The 20,467-nt window shown below is 36.8% G+C and overlaps 1 protein-coding gene across 10 annotated transcripts in view; it reads right to left on the bottom strand.

The window, feature by feature from the left end:
- The window catches only part of NF1 (neurofibromin 1), a 246,875-nt gene that overhangs the window by 165,344 nt on the left and 61,064 nt on the right, over nt 1-20,467 (bottom strand). For all 10 annotated transcript variants that reach the window (XM_027034457.2, XM_027034452.2, XM_027034451.2 and 7 more), the window contains exons 5-10: nt 16,381-16,487; nt 9,091-9,158; nt 8,764-8,839; nt 7,902-8,059; nt 671-844; nt 64-186 (exon numbers count right to left, since the gene is read on the bottom strand). In XM_027034457.2, the coding sequence (XP_026890258.1) occupies nt 64-186; nt 671-844; nt 7,902-8,059; nt 8,764-8,839; nt 9,091-9,158; nt 16,381-16,487 (706 nt within the window). The remainder of the gene's footprint in view (nt 1-63; nt 187-670; nt 845-7,901; nt 8,060-8,763; nt 8,840-9,090; nt 9,159-16,380; nt 16,488-20,467) is intronic.

Genomic DNA, 20,467 nt, shown 5'->3' with positions numbered 1-20,467 from the left:
TATTTATAAAGAAAGGACCAACAGCATCAGGAAGCATAACTGGATAAAAACCAATGTTCTCACCTTAAAGTGTTGGTTGTTGTGAGGGCTTATACGAAAGCAAGAGACAAGGCAGTCAATCATCAGATCCACATCTGCGGGCTGACTGCCTCTTGAGAATGGCTTACTTGGATTAAAAAGCAGGTTCTATAAAAATCCCGAGAGAAAACAAAAGCCTTTAAACAGTCATGCAGTATTTTTTTTTTTTTTACTCGTATTTAATAATATCAACACAGCATCCACGTAGAGGGCAATAACATTCAGTTGCCAGAAGAAGTAGAAAACACTAACGTTGTGGTTCATTGGTCTGATAAAATTCTTGCTGTACCATGTTTGGTTCCTTTCAGGCCCTCATTTCTACGTTATTGTAAAACCAAGTCTGAATGTTTATGATAACTTAAGGAAACTGGCTAATTCTGTGTTTTCGTCAAATTCGAAGCCACTTTATTTAGTCGGAGTAACCCAAAAACAACAAAAGCAGGTCCTACGAAGGTATCATCAAAGAAGATTCAGAACTTCGGTGTTAGCGATGATCTCTGACAACTATGTAGCATAATAATACTAATACTGGGAGTTTATTTTTCCTTAGGTATTCTTAAAGTTTGAGGTAGAGAAGTAAAAAGCAACTTACCTTAAGATCAACCACCATGGACTGGACTAGGAGGAAAATGACAGAGTTGTCTTCCCAGTTGATATAAGTACTTGCTTTGCACAGTTTGACACAGGCTATTGCAGCACTCTCCGTCAGCTGCCTGCTTCCTCCATGGCCGGCAAGTGCTTTCCGTAGGCTGTCCAGAAACAACTTCTACAGAATTCAAATGCAGAAACGAGACAATATGCCAAGTTTCTAACATTTCAGATTTGTCCCATAAAATAGCCAACTATCAGCCTCTAAAAATCATATTCTAAAACCACATACTTGATATTTCCGATTTTTTATTTCAAAATTTAGGTAGTTGTCATCGCTGACATGTTTCTCAAATCCCCAGAATCAGAATCTGTTCTTCACTTTCTTGGTTGTATTATTTAAAAAAATTTTTTCTTTTACATTTATTTATTTTTGAGAAAGAGTGAGACAAAGCGTGAGCAGGGGAGGGGGAGAGAGAGAAGGAGACAGACTCTGAAGCAGGCTCCAGGCTCTGAGCAAGCGGTCAGCACAGAGCCTGACGTGGGGCTCGAACCCACGAACCGTGAGATCATGACCTGAGCCGAAGTCGGACGCTCAAGCGACTGAGCCACTCAGGTGCCCCTCTTGGTTGAATTATTAAAGGACTTAAGAAACAGTCCTTCCCAAACATGGTAGTTGACTTCTCAACCCTGAATTCAGCTGATCATATTCTCTTTCAAAATATTTCTAAATATTATACTACCTTAGTCATGGTCCATGTCAAACTGTCAATCCTTTTCTGAAACTCCAGACAATATTCAACCTTCAGCCTTCTAAGGACATACCAATATTGCTCTACATTCTGTTCCTCACAAAAAGTTGTCCATTCTTGTGATCTCAAGCCCTCTTTGCAGCTCATCAACACATTTCTCCCTCTGCTTTTCTCCTAAATGAAAACCTCACATCTCCACTTACATGAATTCTCAAATATAACATGTCAAAAGCTAAACTGATCAAACAGCAGAATATATATTCTTCTCCAGTTCACATGAACAATATCCTCGATAGACCATATGTTAGGCTACAAGAAAGGTCTTAACAAATTTAAAGAGATTGAAATCATATGAAATATTTTTTTCTGGTCACAATGAAACTAGAAATCAACAGCAGAAAGAAAACTGCAAAGTTCACAGATATATGAAAATTAAACGCCAATGGTCAAAGAAAAAAAACACAAATTAGAAAACATCTTGAAACAGATCAAAGTGAAAACACAACACACCAAAAATGGGATGCCGTGGAAGCAGTGCTAAGAGGAAAATTTATAGTTGGAAATGCTCACATGAAAAAGAAGAAAGCTCTCAGGGCATGTGGGTAGCTCAGTCAGTTAAACATCAGACTCCTGATTTCAGCTCAGGTCATGATCTCATGGTTTGTGAGTTCAAGCCCCGCATGGAATTCTCTCTCTCCTCTCTCTCTGCCCCTCCCCTGCTCACTCTCTCTCTCTCCCCCTCTCTAAATAATCTTTTTTTTTTTAATGTTGGTTCTTTGAATGGTTCAAGAAATTTGAGAGACCTTTATCTAGACTGATTAAGAAAAAAGACTGAAGACCTAAATTACCAAAACCCAGAATTAAAAGTGAGAACACTACTGTTTGCTTTTTTTTTAAGTTTATTTATTTATTATGAGAAAGAGAGAGAGAGTGTGCAAGCAGGGAAGGGCCAGAGAGAGGGAAAGACCGAATCCCAAGTAGGCTCTGTGCTGTCAGTGCAGAGCCCGATGCAGGGCTCAAACTCATAAACCACAGATCATGACCTGAATGGGAGAAAACATGTGCAAATCATACATCTGATATGGGATTACAACATGTAAACAACTCCAACAGCTCAACAACAAAAAATAAACAGTTCAATTTAAAAATGGGCAAAGAACTTTAATAGACACCTTCTCCAAAGAAATACAAATGGCCAATAAGCTTATGAAAAGATGCTCAACATGGTTAGTCCATTAGAAAGATGAAAATCAGGGGACCTGGCTGCTTCAGTCAGAAGAGCATCCAACTATTAATCTTGGGGTCAGGAGTTCAAGGCCCACATTGAGTGTAGAGATTACTTACATAAACTTTTTTTAAAAACTTAAGAAAATGCAAATCAAAATCACAATGAAATACCACTGCACACAAGAAATTTCTAGGATATAAGCAAAATGTGGTACACATACATACACACACACACACGAGTATTTACTCAGCCATAATAAGTAATGAAATTCTGATAATGCCACATAACATTATGTTAAATGACATAGGTCAGACATAAAAGGACAAATATTGTATGATTCCACTTATATGAGGTACCTAGAATAGGCAATTCCAAGAGACCAAAAGTAGAATAGAGGTTACCAGGGACTAATGAGGAGGAGGGGATGAGGAGTTATTGTTTAACATACAGAATCTAAGAGGACCATAAAAAGTTCACGAATAGATAATGGTGATGATTACAAAACACTATGAGTGCACTTGATGCCATTGAATTGCACACTTAAAGACAGTTAAAAGGATAAATTTTGGGTTATTTTACCAGAATATAAATAAAATTTTTAAAAGCTAAACTCCTATTTATTTTGACCTAGCTCCCACTTTGGACTTTCCTTTTATCAGCCAAAAACACTACTTTGCATATCTCACCTTTAACCTTAAACTTTGGACTTTTCCTCATTGCCTAAAGAATAAAGTTTAAACCCAAACTGGCTCACAGTATCTTCCAGACTATTCACATCTGCCTTTCATCCTCATTTCTTATCACTGCCTGCATGAATCTTCCATCTTCAAGGCTAAGCAACTTTTCTGAACATATCTTTATTTAACATTTGTACACAATCCATTTTCTTGATCACCCTGGCCTGAACAACTCTGTATTTCTTTCTCTTTTCTAAGTTCTATTCTTATTTCAAGCTCAACTAAGGTTCCACACTCCTTCTCGCAGCACATATAGCCACATTATTCTCCTAGTGGACAGGTACTCTTTAAATGTAACTCTTCACCCATAAAGAAATAACTGGGAATTCTAGGGAGACAGCAGTCTAAGCCATCCTTGACTCCCTCTGTCTTCCCTAATTCCTTCATTCCTTGGTTCCTGGGGCTATAAATGTATTTCTCAGGCTCTCTTGCAGTTAAATATGGCCATGTGACTGAGTTCTACCCAATGGAATGTGAATGAAAGTGTGATGTTTCCAGGCCTGGCCCATCAAAATCCTCAGGATGATTTCCCATGTTTTCCCTTCTGGCTAGCAGAATAGAAGCAACTTCCACAGAAGCTATGTTTTAAAGATGGCAGTCTTTGCTGTGCAAGGTCCTAAGAAACCACAAAAAGGAGGGCCGTCCCACAGAGCTATTCAGATCAGCAGCTCATTAGCGCTTCCTAAGTATAATAAAGTTCTATTGTGGCGAGCCAGTATACTACCTTCCCTAATACAGTAAAAAAAACAATAAAATAGTAATAACAAAAATTATAAACTGAAAAACAGAACCACTCTGCATATAGTTTGCAGTCAACAATGTGTAAATAAAAGCCCAATCCAGTCTGCTAAGGGTTCTATTTGTTGTTTATTCTTTGCTTGCTTTATAATAAAGACCTAGGCGTGATTACCCACGATTAGGAGGAGTTCTGCCACGCTAACAGAGCATACTGCTACTTGAGGGCTAGGGGAGCTCAGACAGCTAAACTAAGCATTTCCCCCAGCATATTCACAGGGGACTTTCAAGCCCCTACAGCAGTTCTCGAGAACCACAGATCAGTTGTAAGTGCAGTTTTAAACATTTACATTAAATTCTGTACCCTAAAAAATGATACACATTCTACTCTGATGACCACAGGACACTTTTAAAGCAAATACGTACCACCATTTTCTAACCACAATTAAATTTTTAAAATCTCCAAAAAAACTAACAATTTAGAACAGTAAAACATTCTTCTAAATCAAATGTGGTATCATTCAGTAAGAGACTAATAGACAGTTTCATAAATTAATAAGAGACTAGTAAAAAAAAAAAAGGGGGGGGAGGGGGAATCAACAGACATGCAAAAGAAAACATGCAAATGACCTAGAAACAGAAATGATCCTGACCTCACTAATGCAATGAATAAAATGAGATGCTCTTTTTTACCTCATTAAAGACTGAAAAACATGTAGTCCTGGTGAGGATGCAGAAAAACAGGCATTCTAATTCATATTGGTGAAAATGTGACATGGTATAAATATTGGGAAATGTAAATCTAAAAATAACTATTAAAAATTTTAAATTCAAGGGGCACCAGGGTGGCTCAGTCGGTTAAGCATCCGACTTCGGCTCAGGTCATTATCTCACGGTCCGTGGGTTCGAGCCCCGCGTCGGGCTCTGTGCTGACAGCTCAGAGCCTGGAGCCTGCTTCAGATTCTGTGTCTCCCTCTCTCTCTGACCCTCCCCCGTTCATGCTCTCTCTCTGTCTCAAAAATAAATAAAACATTAAAAAAAAAATTTTTTTTTAATTCAAATGTCCTTGACACAAAATCCCAGTTTTGGAATTCTAGTCTACAGAACTAAAAGCATCAGTTAACAAAAATACATGAACAAAGATACTTACTTAGGGATTAAATGTAAAGTCAAAAACCTGAAAAAAATCAAAGAATCCATCCATTCACCGTCAAATGGTTGAGTAAATGAGGCTCATCAGTGTAACAGAATATTATCCAACACTTAAAGGAATGTGTTAGATCTCTATCAACTATTTTGAGGAAGAGCCAAGATACACTCTAAGGTAAATAAAGCAAGCTGCAGAATGTGTATAAAATGATTTCATTTTGGGGCTCCTGACTGGCTCAGGCAGTGGAGCATGTGACTCTTGGTCTCAGGGTCATGAGTTCAAGCCCCACACTGGCTGTAGAAAGTACTTAAAGGAAAAAAAAAAAAAATATATATATATATATATATATGTATGTGTGTGTGTGTGATTTCATTTTAAAATATAATCACCAGTCTATGCATGTACGTGTATTTTCATTTGAATGTTTTTATGAGCAAGTAGATATGAATGGAAGGATACGTATCAACCAACCATTAACACTGGTTAGCTCGTAACTAATATGCCCAGGAAAGAGTGAGAATACATTAAAAAAATAAATAATACATTTCTTTTAATCCAGAAAGATTTTAAAAATCTAAACTTTTTAACCTAGAAACGTACTAAGAAATATATAAAAGCCAATTTCAAAAATCTCAGATGTTCCAGATACAAAAGCCACATATTACATGATTCCATTTGTATGAAATGTCCAGAATAGGCAAATCTCATAGTGACAGCAGACTTGTGGTCGCCAGAAGCTAGGGTGAGAGAGGAATAAGAAGTGATTGCTAACAGGTATAAGGCTTCTTTCTGGGATGATAGAAATGTTCTGGTATTAGTGGTGATGGTTGCACAACTTTTTGTATATGCTAAAAACTACTGAATTGTAGGCTTTAAAAGAGTATATTTATGGTATGTGAATTTTATCTCAATAAAATGAATAAGTAAAATCTTGGGTAGGAGCAGTCTGACCAAAAAAGCTAAGAGACAAAAAGACAGAGATGACTAGAGACAAATTTTAAATACCTAAACCGCAAAAACCAAATGAAACAAACAAAAAACCATAAACAAAGTTTAAAAAGAGAAATTAAGTAAAAGTGTACAGACAACACACAACTTACAGGGTGCCTGGGTGGCTCAGTCATTAAGTATCTGACTTTGGCTCAGGTCATGATCTCATGGTTTGTGAGTTCGAGTCCCACATCAGGTGAGATCGAGCCCTGCTTCAGGTGAACACAAGTCCTGCTTTCTGGTGAGCCCCGCTTTCTCTCTCTCTCTCTCTCTCTCTCACTGACCCTCACTCATCTGAGCCCTCTCTCTCTCTCTCTCTCTCTCTAAATAAAAAGACACCTTACAAATCAATAAAGAACAAACGATTCAATAGAAAATGAGAAAGTCATGTAAGATACACAAATAAAGCAAACATCTGCAAAGATGTAGCTGTGATTATTCAAATATAAATACACTTAAAAGTAGTACTGAATTTATAGTAGCTTTTTACCTCTATTTTCCCAATAAACAGAAATCCCCCAAAACTACTCTTCGGACATGCTCCAAAACAACCTGGCATGAAAAATGGTGTCCTCCCAATGGAAAACTGAGGACACAGACCTAAGTGGAGTACCATAGCATCAAAGACTAAAGGATTACTGAAGTTCGCTTGTTTAGCCACCTAATGCATAAGTTCCCTACCTGGTATTTCTACAAAGTATTGAATCATTCAGCTGATTCTGAACATCTACATCCACAGGCAAGTCATGTGGGAGCCCAGTTTATGTTTACTCAGCTAAGAGTATTTCTCCCAAAGTGGCAAAAAACAAAAAATGTATTACCAAAACAAATAAAATTAGATTAACACCCTGCTCTATTTTTTAAAAATTATAAGAGCCCCTTAAAATTAGCAGTTCTTATAGTACCAATTTCACTATAGATGGCATATGTGGCATCCTACCTTCCTCGTAAAATGCTATGAAAACTGTTTGAAAATATCTAAAATGAATTATTAGACAATTTCATTAGCACCAAGTAGGTACACACCTAAGTACATGCAAATAACACAACACAAAACCGATGAACTCTAACAGGGCAACCCGTGCAATGATTATTAGAAAAACTATGTTTAACACTGACAGAAGTATCAGTCTTCTCTGGTAAAAAAATGGAATTAAAGAACTGTTTTATTTTATTTTTTTATTTTTTTCATGTTTATTTACTTTTGAGAAAGAGAGCGAGAGAGAGACAAAGTGTGAGCGGGTAAGGGTCAGAGAGAGAGAGAGAAAGGGAGCGGGTGAGAGGCAGAGAGACAGGGAGCTGTCAGCACAGAGCCTGATGCTAGGCTCAAACTCACAGACTGTGAGATCATGACCTGAGCCACAGTCAGAAGTTTAACCAACTTAGCCACCCAGGCACCCCACTAAAGAACTGTTTTAAATTTTTAATTGAGTGGTATCATTTATTTTCCCTCCAAATAAATTTAGGTATGAGTATGTCTCTGTCAAGGCCAGCGAACAAAGAGACCTAAAATGATCATAATTAGAAACGGTCCCCTGAAACGCGGTGCTTACAGAATGCTAAGCCCAAAGCGATACATACACCTTAGTTAAAATAAGCTAGTTGACATCTGGACATAATAGAAATGATTTTGCCCTGCTCACCTTATTCATGTTGTTTTCATCAACCACATCCTTGGAGATATCTTGAATGATTTCTGGACACAAGATAAGGAGAATGATTTGCAGTGGCCAAACCGCTGCTTTACGCTTGGTGCTTTCGGCAAAACCATCCACCAAGTCAAACAGTTTTTCTGCACACTCTATGGGGAAATACAATTCAATGATATTACTAGATGAGAAGAAAATCTCTGGCATTAAATTAAAAGCCAGCACTAACCAAAAACCCAAATGCCACATTTTTAAAAGATAAACTTGGAAGTTCACGTAAACAATTAAATTCATTCAGGGAAGCAGACAAGAAATATTACATTGTCTGTATTAAAAGAGCTATCTTGATCCACCCTAGGAAAGGTCAAATGGCCAAACTTGTGTTTAGTCTCAACGCGCAGGGCCTTACACAAAGTGCGATGTACGCAAGAAACAAAGACTGCACAGCTTCCCAAAAGGAATCATCAAAGCTCTCCAGGAGTCTGTATTCTCTGCCTCACAGCTGTGTCTCAAGAATTCTAGGGAAGGATGTTACCACTTTATACACATCTCGCTAAATACAAAATAAAGCCTCAGCGCACAAAAAAGGGCTTTCTCTATAAAGAAGAGCCATCAAATATTCTATCCACAACTCTAATTAGAGATTAGGGCTTCATTCCAAACTTCTTTTACTATTTGCTCAAAGGAAAGGAAAAGGATTGAAGGTCATTTTGAAATATAAGAGAAAAATACTATTTCCTATTTGATATCAGGGGACAAGATGTAAAAGCACCTTAACAAAAATGACCTTGAAAGTGGTAAGTTTTTACCTCTTAAGTAAGAGTTTAAAACATGAGTAAGTCACTCTTATCCTTACCAGCCATATCAGTCTGTGGAATCTGGTACAGCTTTGTAAATTCATCTGGATAATTTTCTACCCAGTTCCAAAATGCCTACAAATAACAAAACATACGTTTTTATATGAAAGCGGGGATATTTTCATGGTACAGTAAATAAAATGTCCTACAACCTCAATTATATTACAAACTCTAATTTCCTTCATAAGAATACTGCAATGCATTCCTCCTAAATATTAACGTGAAACTACCACTGAAGTCATGACTTTTGACTCAAAATAGTAAAGACAGCAACATTTATAACCAAAATTTAACAAAACTTTAATGTCAAGGAGGTCATAACTTACTTTTTCCAGGCTATTTATAACTGCTAACTGTGCAACCTTCTTTAGGGCTTTAAATTTAAATGCTGTTTCTGGAAAAAAAAATTTTTTTAATTAACTCTAAAATTAATCAGTTAACACAAATACAATTCAGAGCTACTAGTAAAGGAAAACAAAAACAAAACACCCAACACTCCTTTTACATACAAACTTTTGTGCCAGTATTATTTGTTTTTAGTATTCATTTATTTCTGAGAGAGAGAGAGAGAGAGAGAGCGCACATGCACATGAGGGGAGGTATGGAGGGAGGTGAGGGAGGACAGAGGATCAGAAACCAGATCTGTGCTGACAGCAGTGAGCCTGATGTGGGGCTCAAGCCCACAAACTGTGAGATCATGACCTGAGCTGAAGTCGGGCGCTTAACCAACTGAGACACCCAGGTGCCCCATGTTCCAGTATTATTTGTAAGCAATGTGAAGATAAAGACAATTAATATAAACCAAAAACGTCACTGGCTATGTCCACTGAAGACAAAATTCAATGAAAAGCAAATATGCCCTGAATTTCAAAGACTGCTTTTTTCTTTTGTTTTCAATAACTGATTAAGTATAAAACACGTGTCACTGTAGAAAATTCAAAAACTACACAACAATCTAAGGGGAATTTAAAATATCATCCATGCTTCTACCATTCAGAATCACAGTTAACAGTCTGGTAAACTTTCTTCCATCCATTTTTGAGTGCATATGTAACACTAAAAGCTAAATCAAACCTGTTTTCTTCATTTCACATAGTATCCCAAATTTTTCCCGTATCGTTAATAATTCCTCATACATATATTTGACAATCTAAGTACGATAGTAACTATTACTTAACAGTTACAACGTGCCAGATATTTTCAATCTAATACACTTAATTCTTCCAAAATCTTAACGTTTTCAGATATTACAGATGAGCAAATTGTGTTTCTGAGGTTACAGATTTAATAAATTATTGAATTGGGTTTCAAAGCCATAGTCTGTCTTTCAGGATATTTAAGTCGATGGTTAAAGTTATTTAAACGTTTTCCAATTATATGTTTAAGGTATTTCCAATACTGGGGCACCTGGGTAGCTCAGTCGGTTAAGTGTCTGACTCGAGGCTTGGTCATGACCCCAGGGTCATGGGATTGAGCCCGCGTTAGGCCTCATGCTGAGCGTGGAGACTACTTGGGATTCTCTCTCTCCCCCTCTGCTCCTTCCCCACTTGCACACACACTCTCTTTCAAAAAAGAAAAAAATTAAAAATAAAAAAAAGATATTTCCAATATCTATTATAAATAACACTAATAACACTTTTTTTTTTTAATTTGAGAGAGAGAGAGAGCACGAGCAGGGTAGAGGGGCAGAGGGAGAAAGAGAATCCTAAGCAGGCTCCACACCCAGCAAGGAGCCCGTCACAGGGGCCCAAGTCCACGACCCCAGGATGGACCTGAGCTGAAACCAAGTCAGGCACCGAACCGACTGAGCCACCCAGGTACCCCAATAAACACTTTATGTCCAAATCTTTTCCATATTAATTTTTTTTTTTTTTTTAGGATCAGATCTAGAAGTAGAACTGCCTGGTTGAGGAGATGAATATTTTTTAAGACTCTTGATAAATACTGCCAACCTGTCACTTGCACATCCTTTTCATCATTTAACATATTTGTTTTTATTTTGCTCAAGTGATTGTTCAAAATAGTAGACTGCATTTTTAAAAAAAGACTAAACATTTCTCCATATGACTATCTTAGATACTTTCTCTTCCATCAATATATTGTCCACATCTACAAAAAGATTTATACAGGGAAAAGATGAGGCTTCTATAAACTATTTTACTGGTAACAGTCCCTTGGCAGAGAACTCTGCCTATGGACTTTGTTTTAATTGACGTATAATTGACAAACAACATTATACTAGTTTTAGGTATACAACATAATGATTCAGTATTTGTATACACTGTAAAATGGTCACAAGTCTAGTTAACATCCCTCACCATACATAGTTACACAACTTTTTTCTTGTGATGAGAACTTTTAAGATCTACTCTCTTAGCAACCTTCAAATACGCAATTAACTACAGTCACCGTGCTGTACATTACATCCCCATGACTTTTTATTTTATAACTGGAAGTTTGTACTTTTTGACCACCTTAAATCATTTTGCCCGTCACCCTCACCCTTTTTCCCCCCACTTCTGAATGAGACTGTACGGTATCTGTCTTTCTCTTAGCATAATTCCCTTAGGGTCCATTCGTGTTGTCACAAATGGTAAGATTTCCTTCTTTTTTATGACTGAATAACATTCAATTTCAATATATATAATATATATATTCCACCTTATATATTATATGTGTAACATATGTAAACATTTTATATTTTATATATAAATATAAAAGTATATTTTATATTTTACATATTTATATATACAATATTTTATATAAATATATAAACATATGTACATTTTAAATATATACATATATATATATCTTCTTCATCAATTCATCAGTCAATGGATACTTAAGTTGTTTCTGTATCTATCTTCCCTAGTATAAGATAATAGTGCAATGAACATGGGGTGCATATATGTCCTCAAGTCAATGTTTTCATTTTCTTTGGATAAATAACCAGAAGCAGAATTGCTGGATCATATTGTAGTTCTACCTTGAACTTTCTGAGGCACCTCCATACTGTTTTGCATGGCAGCTGCACTGACTTCCCCTCCCACCCACAGTGTACAAGGATTTCCTCTTCACATCCTCACCAACACTTACTATTTCTTGTTGTTCTGATAAAAGCCATTCTAAGAGACGTGAGGAGATATCTCAGCGTGGTTTTGATTTGCATTTTCCTGATATTAGTGATGCTGAACATCCTTTCATGTACCTGTTAGCCACCTATACGTCTTCTTTACAAAAACATCTATTCAGGTCCTTGGCCCACTTTTTAATTACATTTTTTTGTTATTGAGTTGAATGAGTTCTTTACATATTTTGTATATTAACTTTTCCCAGTATACAATTTGCAAATATTTTTCTCCCATTCAGTAGGTTGCCTTTTCATTTTGTTGCTGTTTCCTTTGCTGTACAGAAGCTTTTAATCCGGTGTAGTCTCTCTTGTTTATTTTTGTTTTTGTTGCCCCTTATGGACTTTTAATGAAGGGACACAGGTACTTACCATATTTACATAAGTATATTTCTAAGATAGAGATGAGTCTTCAAGTTATAAAACTGTGTATATAATTTAAAGGTCGTATTTTTCTGGACTTGCGAATGAGTGACTTACTCTCTAAGTCAGTTTTAAAATGCATCCCTCCAACTTTCTTTGCTCTTGCTCTCCTCTGATTTCCAGATGATGGCAGTAGACTTCACAGTACTCTTGAGCCTTTCTGCCTTCCAAGTTCGTTAACCTTACCTTTACGACAGCTTGAATGTGTTGTACACAGTAGTCTATTCTCAATTCCAATGTATATATCTTTTTTTTTAATTTTTTTTTATGTTTACTTATTTTGAGAGAGAGAGAGAGACAGAGAGAGTCAAAGTACAAATGGGGGAGGGGCAGAGAGAGAAGGCGACACAGAATCCGAAGCAGGCTCCAGGCTATGAACAGTCAGCAAAGAACCCGACACAGGGCTCGAACTCACGAACTGTGAGATCATGACTTGAGCCAGAGTCGGCCGCTTAACCGACTGAGCCACCCAGGTGCCCCTGTATATGTCTTATTACTCTAGTTCTACAAGTTTCTGACTGGACAGCCTATCCAGTTTATGACTGGACATTGAAGTCAATAAACGTCAATCTAAATTTGTCATTTTCCTGGCTACCTTCCATGCTGCCATCCACCTCTCCTCTCCTTTCTTGCTTTAATCAGCTTGTTCTGTAATACTTGGTGATACTTCTCTTTAACCCCATGTATCTAAATTAATCACCAAATGCCAGGTGATGTATTTTATGTATTTTGTGTACTCTACTTCCCAAATACCATTATCAAATTGATCCCCACCCTATCCCATTCCATCCAGACCTGCATTACCTTCATTTCTCACTCACATTTCTTCCTCACTCATACGACCAAGTCCCAAAAGCTCATACAACCTTCTACCAAGGCATCCTGCAAATTTCAAGCAAAGTGGTATATCTAAAATAAAAGCTTGATCCCACCTTAAACCTTTTTTTCCATCATTTCCCATGGCCATTAAAATAAAGTCACATAAACCATAAGCACAATGGTGTAACACGTGGCTCTAGAAATGAGCAGATGTGAAATGAATCTAACCCTGCCACTCACTAGCTGTCTGACCTTGGAAATGTTACTTAAGCCTCAACTTCCTCATCTACATAGGGGATGATAATACTATCTGCTTCATAAGGTCACCGTAAGCATTGAGGACAAAAGGCATTAAACTGCATAGGATGATATGTGGCCCGTGCTGAACATGGAATAAACATCACCATGCCTTTATTAATACGATCTGGCCTACTCTTACACCTCCCTATCTTGCGCTTTTCCTCTTAACAGCTCCCACCCCCAAACACGTACCTCTTCCCTCATGTTATGCTCACCCTATTTGTGTTTGGCACATTACTTTGCAAATACTTTGATAATGTATTTCCCTCATAAACCAGGTCATGAGCTCCATACAGACAGATGTTTTATTAATCTTTGTAAACCTAGCACTTAGCATGGTTTCTTGCACACAATTTCTCAACAAATGCTGTTGGAGTGAATTTAAAACACATTACTAGGGGCGCCTGGGTGGCTCAGTCAGTTAAGTAAGTGTCTGACTTCGGTTCTGGTCATGATCTCAAGGTTCATGGGTTCGAGCCCCATGTCAGTCTCCGTGCTGACAGCTCAGAGCCTGTAGCCTGTAGCCTGTTTTGGATTCTGTGTCTCCATCTCTCTCTGCCCCTCCCCTGCTCGCACTCTCTCTCTCTCTCTCTCAAAAATAAACACTAAAAAAACAGAACAAAAAAAAAAAACCACATTACTAATTTTACTATTCATATTACAGGAAGTTTCCAGTCCTTTCACCATTATCACCTAGAGCCATCTTTTGCTGGCCTATTTAACATCGGTTGTTTTTTTTTTTTTATAGTTTACACATTTATCAGTTAAACACTAAATTTATGTTCACAAGGGGGCTGTATTCCAATGGGGATGACTTACCACAATAAAAAGAGTCATTTATTCACACAATTAGTTTCCCTTATTTGAATATGGAGAACCATTTAAATTAATGATTACAGATTAAACATCTCTATGAAACCTGAGGTTTTAAACAAATACCTACTCCTGGACAACCAGATCTAGATTTCTTTTTAAAAAAAATTTTTTTTTAATAAAGTTTATTCATTTCTTTTGAGAGAAAGAATGCACATGCACACACACAAGTGGGGGAGGGAGAGGGAGAAGGGAGGGGGAGGGGGAGGGGGGAGGGGGAGGGGGGAGGGGAGAAGGGAGAAGGGAGAAGGGAGAAGGGAGAAGGGAGAAGGGAGAAGGGAGAAGGGAGAAGGGAGAAGGGAGAAGGGAGAGGGGAGAAGGGAGAAGGGAGAAGGGAGAGGGGAGAAGGGAGAGGGGAGAGAGAACGAACTCCAAGCAGGCTCCATGCTATCAGCACAGAGCCCCACTTGGGGCTTGAACTCACAAACCACGAGATCATGACCTGTGCCGAAGTTGGATACTTAACCGACTGAGCCACCCAGTTGTCCCCTAGATTTATTTCTGAAATGTCCCTAAACAGTTATAAAAACCACAAAACCACATATACTTCTGAAATTTTATATGGAAAGAAAATCTCTAAATTTTATCATCCTTAACTTCTTAATGCTTACTGATAGATACTAAGATCTTAAAATTTCAACTGTGAATTGATTTGTGGTTTATTATAGTCTAAAACAACTGCTATCCACTTAACATAATAGCTAAAATAATCCATTTTTCTTTCTTTATTAAAGTTACTGAAAGTGATTTAATTGTTGCTTGGTTTTATAATAGTAATGACCTAAAATTGGTAATAGAGATAGAACAGAGCCTTACAGTATTGATCTATATAGATATAGCCTTTTTAAATCTCTGGTGAACCAGTTACTGAGTTTAAAACAAATGTTAAGAAAACTATCACTGGGGCGCCTAGGTGGCTCAGTGGTTTGAGCACCCAACTTTGGCTCAGGTCTTGATCTCAGTTCATGGGTTGGAGTCCCACGTCAGGCTCTGTGCTGGACCCTGCTTCAGATTCTGTGTCTCCCTCTCTCTCTGCCCCTCCCCAGCTTGTGTTGTCTCTCAAAAAAAAAAAAAAGAAAAAGAAAAAATTACAAAGTGTTTTGATAATGACACTGCAGAACTGTTGAGGTTTTCAAAGTTAATATAACTAAATCTTCTTTTATGTCAGACACTAGAAACATTTTTCATAATTCCTTAATCAATACACAAAGTAAAATTAAAAAGTTGAATCATATACTATAAAATTTCACATTTAAATTAGACAGGATTCAATATCACAGAAAACTAAAAACAATTTGTGTGAAATGAATTTAGGTATTTATACTCAGTTTATTAATAATGCTGATTGATATTTGATTTATATTAACTTTCAGGTTTCCCACAAAAATTCTCTCAATTCCTTGTGACTGTTTATTTTCATCAACATAATCACACAAAGCATTGCCCAAAGCTTCAAAATCACATATTAAGCATTGTAATATCCCCATGGATATAACTTCAGATGTAATCCTCAGGGACTATAACTGAAATGTACAAGGAAGCAAAAGGCACTGGAAAGATAAGAGACTTGATAATGCTATAAAGTCAGAAAGTCATTAAAAGATCTGAAAACACAAATGTCAGAAATGAGATTCCTGACGCAATTCTTCCTTTTGTCATAAGATCACAATCTTCTGGTTCCATTCTGTAATGACACTGATATCCTGCTAAACTACCTGCTTTTAGCACTATAACAGCTAAACAGGTAATTTCGATAACCTATGGCTATCCTTAAGTAATGAAATTCTAGAAAAATTAAGTAACAGCACCTTTATGCTCTCTTTGTTAAAGCAAAAATTATGGTTGAACAAAACTTTCCATTGCCAAGAATTAAGATACTCATTTTTTTTTTTTGTTTTCAAAGGCTCAAAAATTTTTGAACCATTAAGCATTATTGTCCATTTCACAAGGATATGTGCATTATCAAATCCACTTTGATGTTCCAGTTCAACACAGTTAGTACAAAAAACCTGTACATTCAAAACACTGGCTTTTCACCGACCGTGTTTAGTTTCAGATGTACATCTACACTTACCCTTTAGGAGTCGTTTTAATTTTGCACAATCCACATTGATATACTGTAACAATTCTATATCATGAACATCAACATTGTCTTCTGAACAAACAGTCAATTCCTGTAACCTGAAAAGTAAAAACCAAAAATAATTTATCTTAAGGAAAGTCTAAAATTCTGAACTGATTCTTCTCACCCCAATGATAAATTTGTAAGAGGAAATATACATACAAAAATAAGACAACAAATAGTTATTTTTTTTTTAATGTTTAGTTATTTTTGAGAGAGAGAGAGACAGAGCGCGAGCAGGGACAGGGCAGAGAGAGAGGGAGACAGAACTGGAAGCTGGCTCCAGGCTCTAAGCTGTCAGCACAGAACCCGATGCGGGGTTCAAACCCACAAGCCATGAGATCATGACCTGAGCTGAAGTCAGACATCAACCAATTGAGCCACCCAGGCACCCCAACATTAAATATTTCTTATAAAATTTGAAGGTAAATAATTAATTCAAGGGATATGATGAAAGAAACCATAGGCTTCACTGTGTATATACCAAACCAAATCACCACATTGTATACCTTAAATACATATAATTTTTATTTTTAAAAAAATCATAGCATGTGGATAACTGGTGAAGCAAAGATGCCTAGGTATTTGAAATACTATTCTCTGTGTTATGTGTATTTTTGAAATTTTTCTTTAACAAAAAATTTTTTAATTCAAATTTTAAATTATAAAATAAATTTTATTAACTTCTGATCACATCAGCTAAACTTCAGAAACATGAATGGTACTATCAACAATAGCGAAATATGTAGAGCCCAAATGTCCATCGATGGATGAATGGATAAAGAAGATGTGGTGTGTGTGTGTATATACATATATATACAATATATATATGTGTGTGTGTGTATATACACATATATATATGTATACACACACACATACACACACACACACACACATATATATATATATATACATATATACATACAACAGAGTATTACTCAGCAATCATAATGAAATCTTGCCATTCACAACTACGTGGATGGAACTAGAGGGTATTATGCTAAGTGAAATTTGTCAGAGAAAGACAAGTATCATATGACTTCACTCATATGAGGACTTTAAGAGACAGAACAGATGAACATAAGGGAAAGGAAACAAAAATAACATAAAAACTGGGAGGGGGACAAAACAGAAGAGACTCATAAATACGGAGAACAAATAGAGGGTTACTGGAGGGGGGTATGGGAGGGGAGAATGGGCTAAATGGGGAAGGGGCATTAAGGAATCTACTCCTGAAATCATTGTTGCACTATATGCTAACTACCTTGGATATAAATTTTAAAAAAAATAAATTAAAATTTTAAAAAAGAAACATGAATGATATTTTATCTACATTTATAAGATACATTTGCTTTGTATTGAAAAAATGAGTAAGCCTTCAGTCCTTGCAATTTTCACAATCTGTGTGTGTATTTATGTGATTATTTGATTAATGTCCCTCCTTCACAAACTTATTCCTATAAAGGCAAGAATCTTTCTAAATCCCCAAAATTTCCCTTAAATATGAAGTTATCACAAATGTAGAAAAATTTAACACTCAACAAATATAGGTATTTTTTAACTGATAAAAAAATTCACATAAGTCTTAATAAAAATTTCTCCTCCATTTTTCACTAACAACCACAGAAGTCAGCTTTTCAAAAGTTGACATTGTTAATCTATTGAATTGTGCTCCCTAATGAGTCATATTCATTATTTCAATTAATAGATATCAAAATGTAAGCAGATAAATGGAATTACTAATGTTTGTAACTGCAGGGAGATGGTGAAAAAGCACAAATACTACAAAGTCTTATTTATAATATTAACTGGGATTGGAACCATTTTAATGCAATCTTAAACTGGCATTACTCACCATACTAAACCTTCAGTTGCTAAATATAAAATCAATCGATTCCTTCCTTCGCAAATTCCTCTTCCACGCACTTTAGTCTGCAGATGTATAGCTAACATTAAAACTATTCCAAGCACTTACACTAACACTCTTCATATCATCAGGGTGAGAAAAGCTTAGCAGTTCACACTGGGAATAAGAGGGTCCTCAATACTGATTTACATGCTAAAAATTCCACGGCTGCTGCAAAGAGTCTAGGAAATATGGAATAGGATTCCTTAGGAAACACAAATTAATAAATCAGCAACACCAACTTTTGAAAAGCTGACTCTTGTGGTTATTTGTGAAAAATGGAAGAAAAGTTTAATTCTTTATACAGCCCAGTATTTCCATAGGAAAGGGGTGTTTTCTGAAGCTTAATTGTCATTTCTGAAACACAGAAATCAAAGGGTAGTTGAGCAAAAGAAGTGAAATGGAAAACTTACCATTAAAGCATCCAGAAAGACCAGATAAACTGAATAACAACAAAAAGATATTTAAAGTATATAGAAATAAAAGAGGGGCACCTGGGTATCTCAGTCAGATAAGCATCCAACTTTGGCTCAGGTCATGACCTCACAGTTCTGGAGTTCAAGCTGACAGCTTGGAGTCTGGAGCCTGCTTCAGATTCGGTGTCTCCCTTGCTCTTTGCCCCTCCCCCACTCATGTTCTCGTTCTCTCTCTCTCTCTCTCTCTCTCTCTCTCTCTAAAACAAGTAAATTTTAAAAATTTAAAATAGGGGCCCCTGGTGGCTCAGTTAGTTAAGCGTCCAATTTCGGCTCAGGTCATTAACCCAGGGTTCATGGGTTCCAGCCTCACATCGAGCTCTATGCTGACAACTCAGAGCCTGGAGCCTGCTTCAGATTCTGTCTCCCTCTCTCTCTGCCCTTCTCCCACTCATGCTGTCTCTCTCTCTCTCTCTCAAAAATAAACATAAAAATTAAAAAATATATAAATTAAATATACAGAAATTAATGAAAACAACCCCCCCCCCAGCCCCAACCACCACCCATCCACCCAGGTCCAGAAATGAAGAGGAAAATGAAAACCAGAGACGATTTTGAAGACATGGTCTTATCTTGTAACAAAGGAAGCACAAAGGTGGGTAGGCTTTTTCCTCTCCTTACCCTAGGGGTTTTGGTCTAACATCTACATGGGACTGAATACAAAACCTTATACCTTAATAGTGCAGGGAGTAGAACTGGGGTCCTGGAAAAAACAAAAGACTAGCAAGAACTATGCACTTCCTTAAAAGAGGGTTGCACAGAGAGAGTCAAAGAATGAAGGAAGGGTGGAAGGGGGGGAAAAAAAATCTACCAGCACAAGATGTCTATCTGCTCTGGCTAAGTTTTGGGTAGGGGAAAAAGTCACCCAGGGCTGTTACCTGATAAGGGTTTGAGGTCCACATTTATACTATCAATACAATCCAGGGATGAGAAATTAACCAAAAAAATAAGTCCAGAGCTGGGTACTTGGCAAAAACAAATGTAAATGCAAAAACCATCACTAGGACACTCCCACAGCTCCAGGCTACAAGAGATCCCCAAAGAAAATAGAGATGTGCACTAAAGATGACTTTGCAATCCAAGTTCACAAAAGAGAGAGGAAACCATTCACTGTGAATGAGAGTTGGCACATACAAGCATTATGAGATCAATCTTAAGAGAATATAAAATAAGTATGTTTTAAATTATTATAGTCATATAAGAAATTTAAAACTATTAAGAAGAATAAAGAAACCATAAAAAAAACCAGATTTGTAAAAGAATCAAATAGAACTTTTAAAATCACTGAGTCTTGAGGTGCCTAGGTGGTTCAGTCAGTTAAGCATCTGACTTCAGCTCAGGTCATGATCTCACAGTTCGTGAATTTGAGCCCCACATCAGACTCTCTGCTATGAGCAACAGTACCTGCTTTGTATCCTCTGTCCCCCCCACCCACTCATTCTCTCTCTCTAAATAAATAAACTTTAAAAAAAATCACTGAGTCTTCTGCTTCTGGTGGTTTGTCAAATCAGATATTCCACACGACCCTCCCACTACAAAACAATTACATCTATTACGAGTGTGCAACAATTCTGTGGAGAAAGCAGCTGATCTTCTACATCAAAGAGTATTATGAGCCACAGAACATGTATATACTTCAGCAGAACAATAAACTTAAGAT

Source organism: Acinonyx jubatus, chromosome E1 (assembly GCF_027475565.1).
Source record: "Acinonyx jubatus isolate Ajub_Pintada_27869175 chromosome E1, VMU_Ajub_asm_v1.0, whole genome shotgun sequence".
Lineage (NCBI taxonomy): Eukaryota > Metazoa > Chordata > Mammalia > Carnivora > Felidae > Acinonyx > Acinonyx jubatus.
The sequence above is the reverse complement of the archived record's forward strand: the minus strand, read 5'-3'. Positions and strand labels throughout refer to the sequence as shown.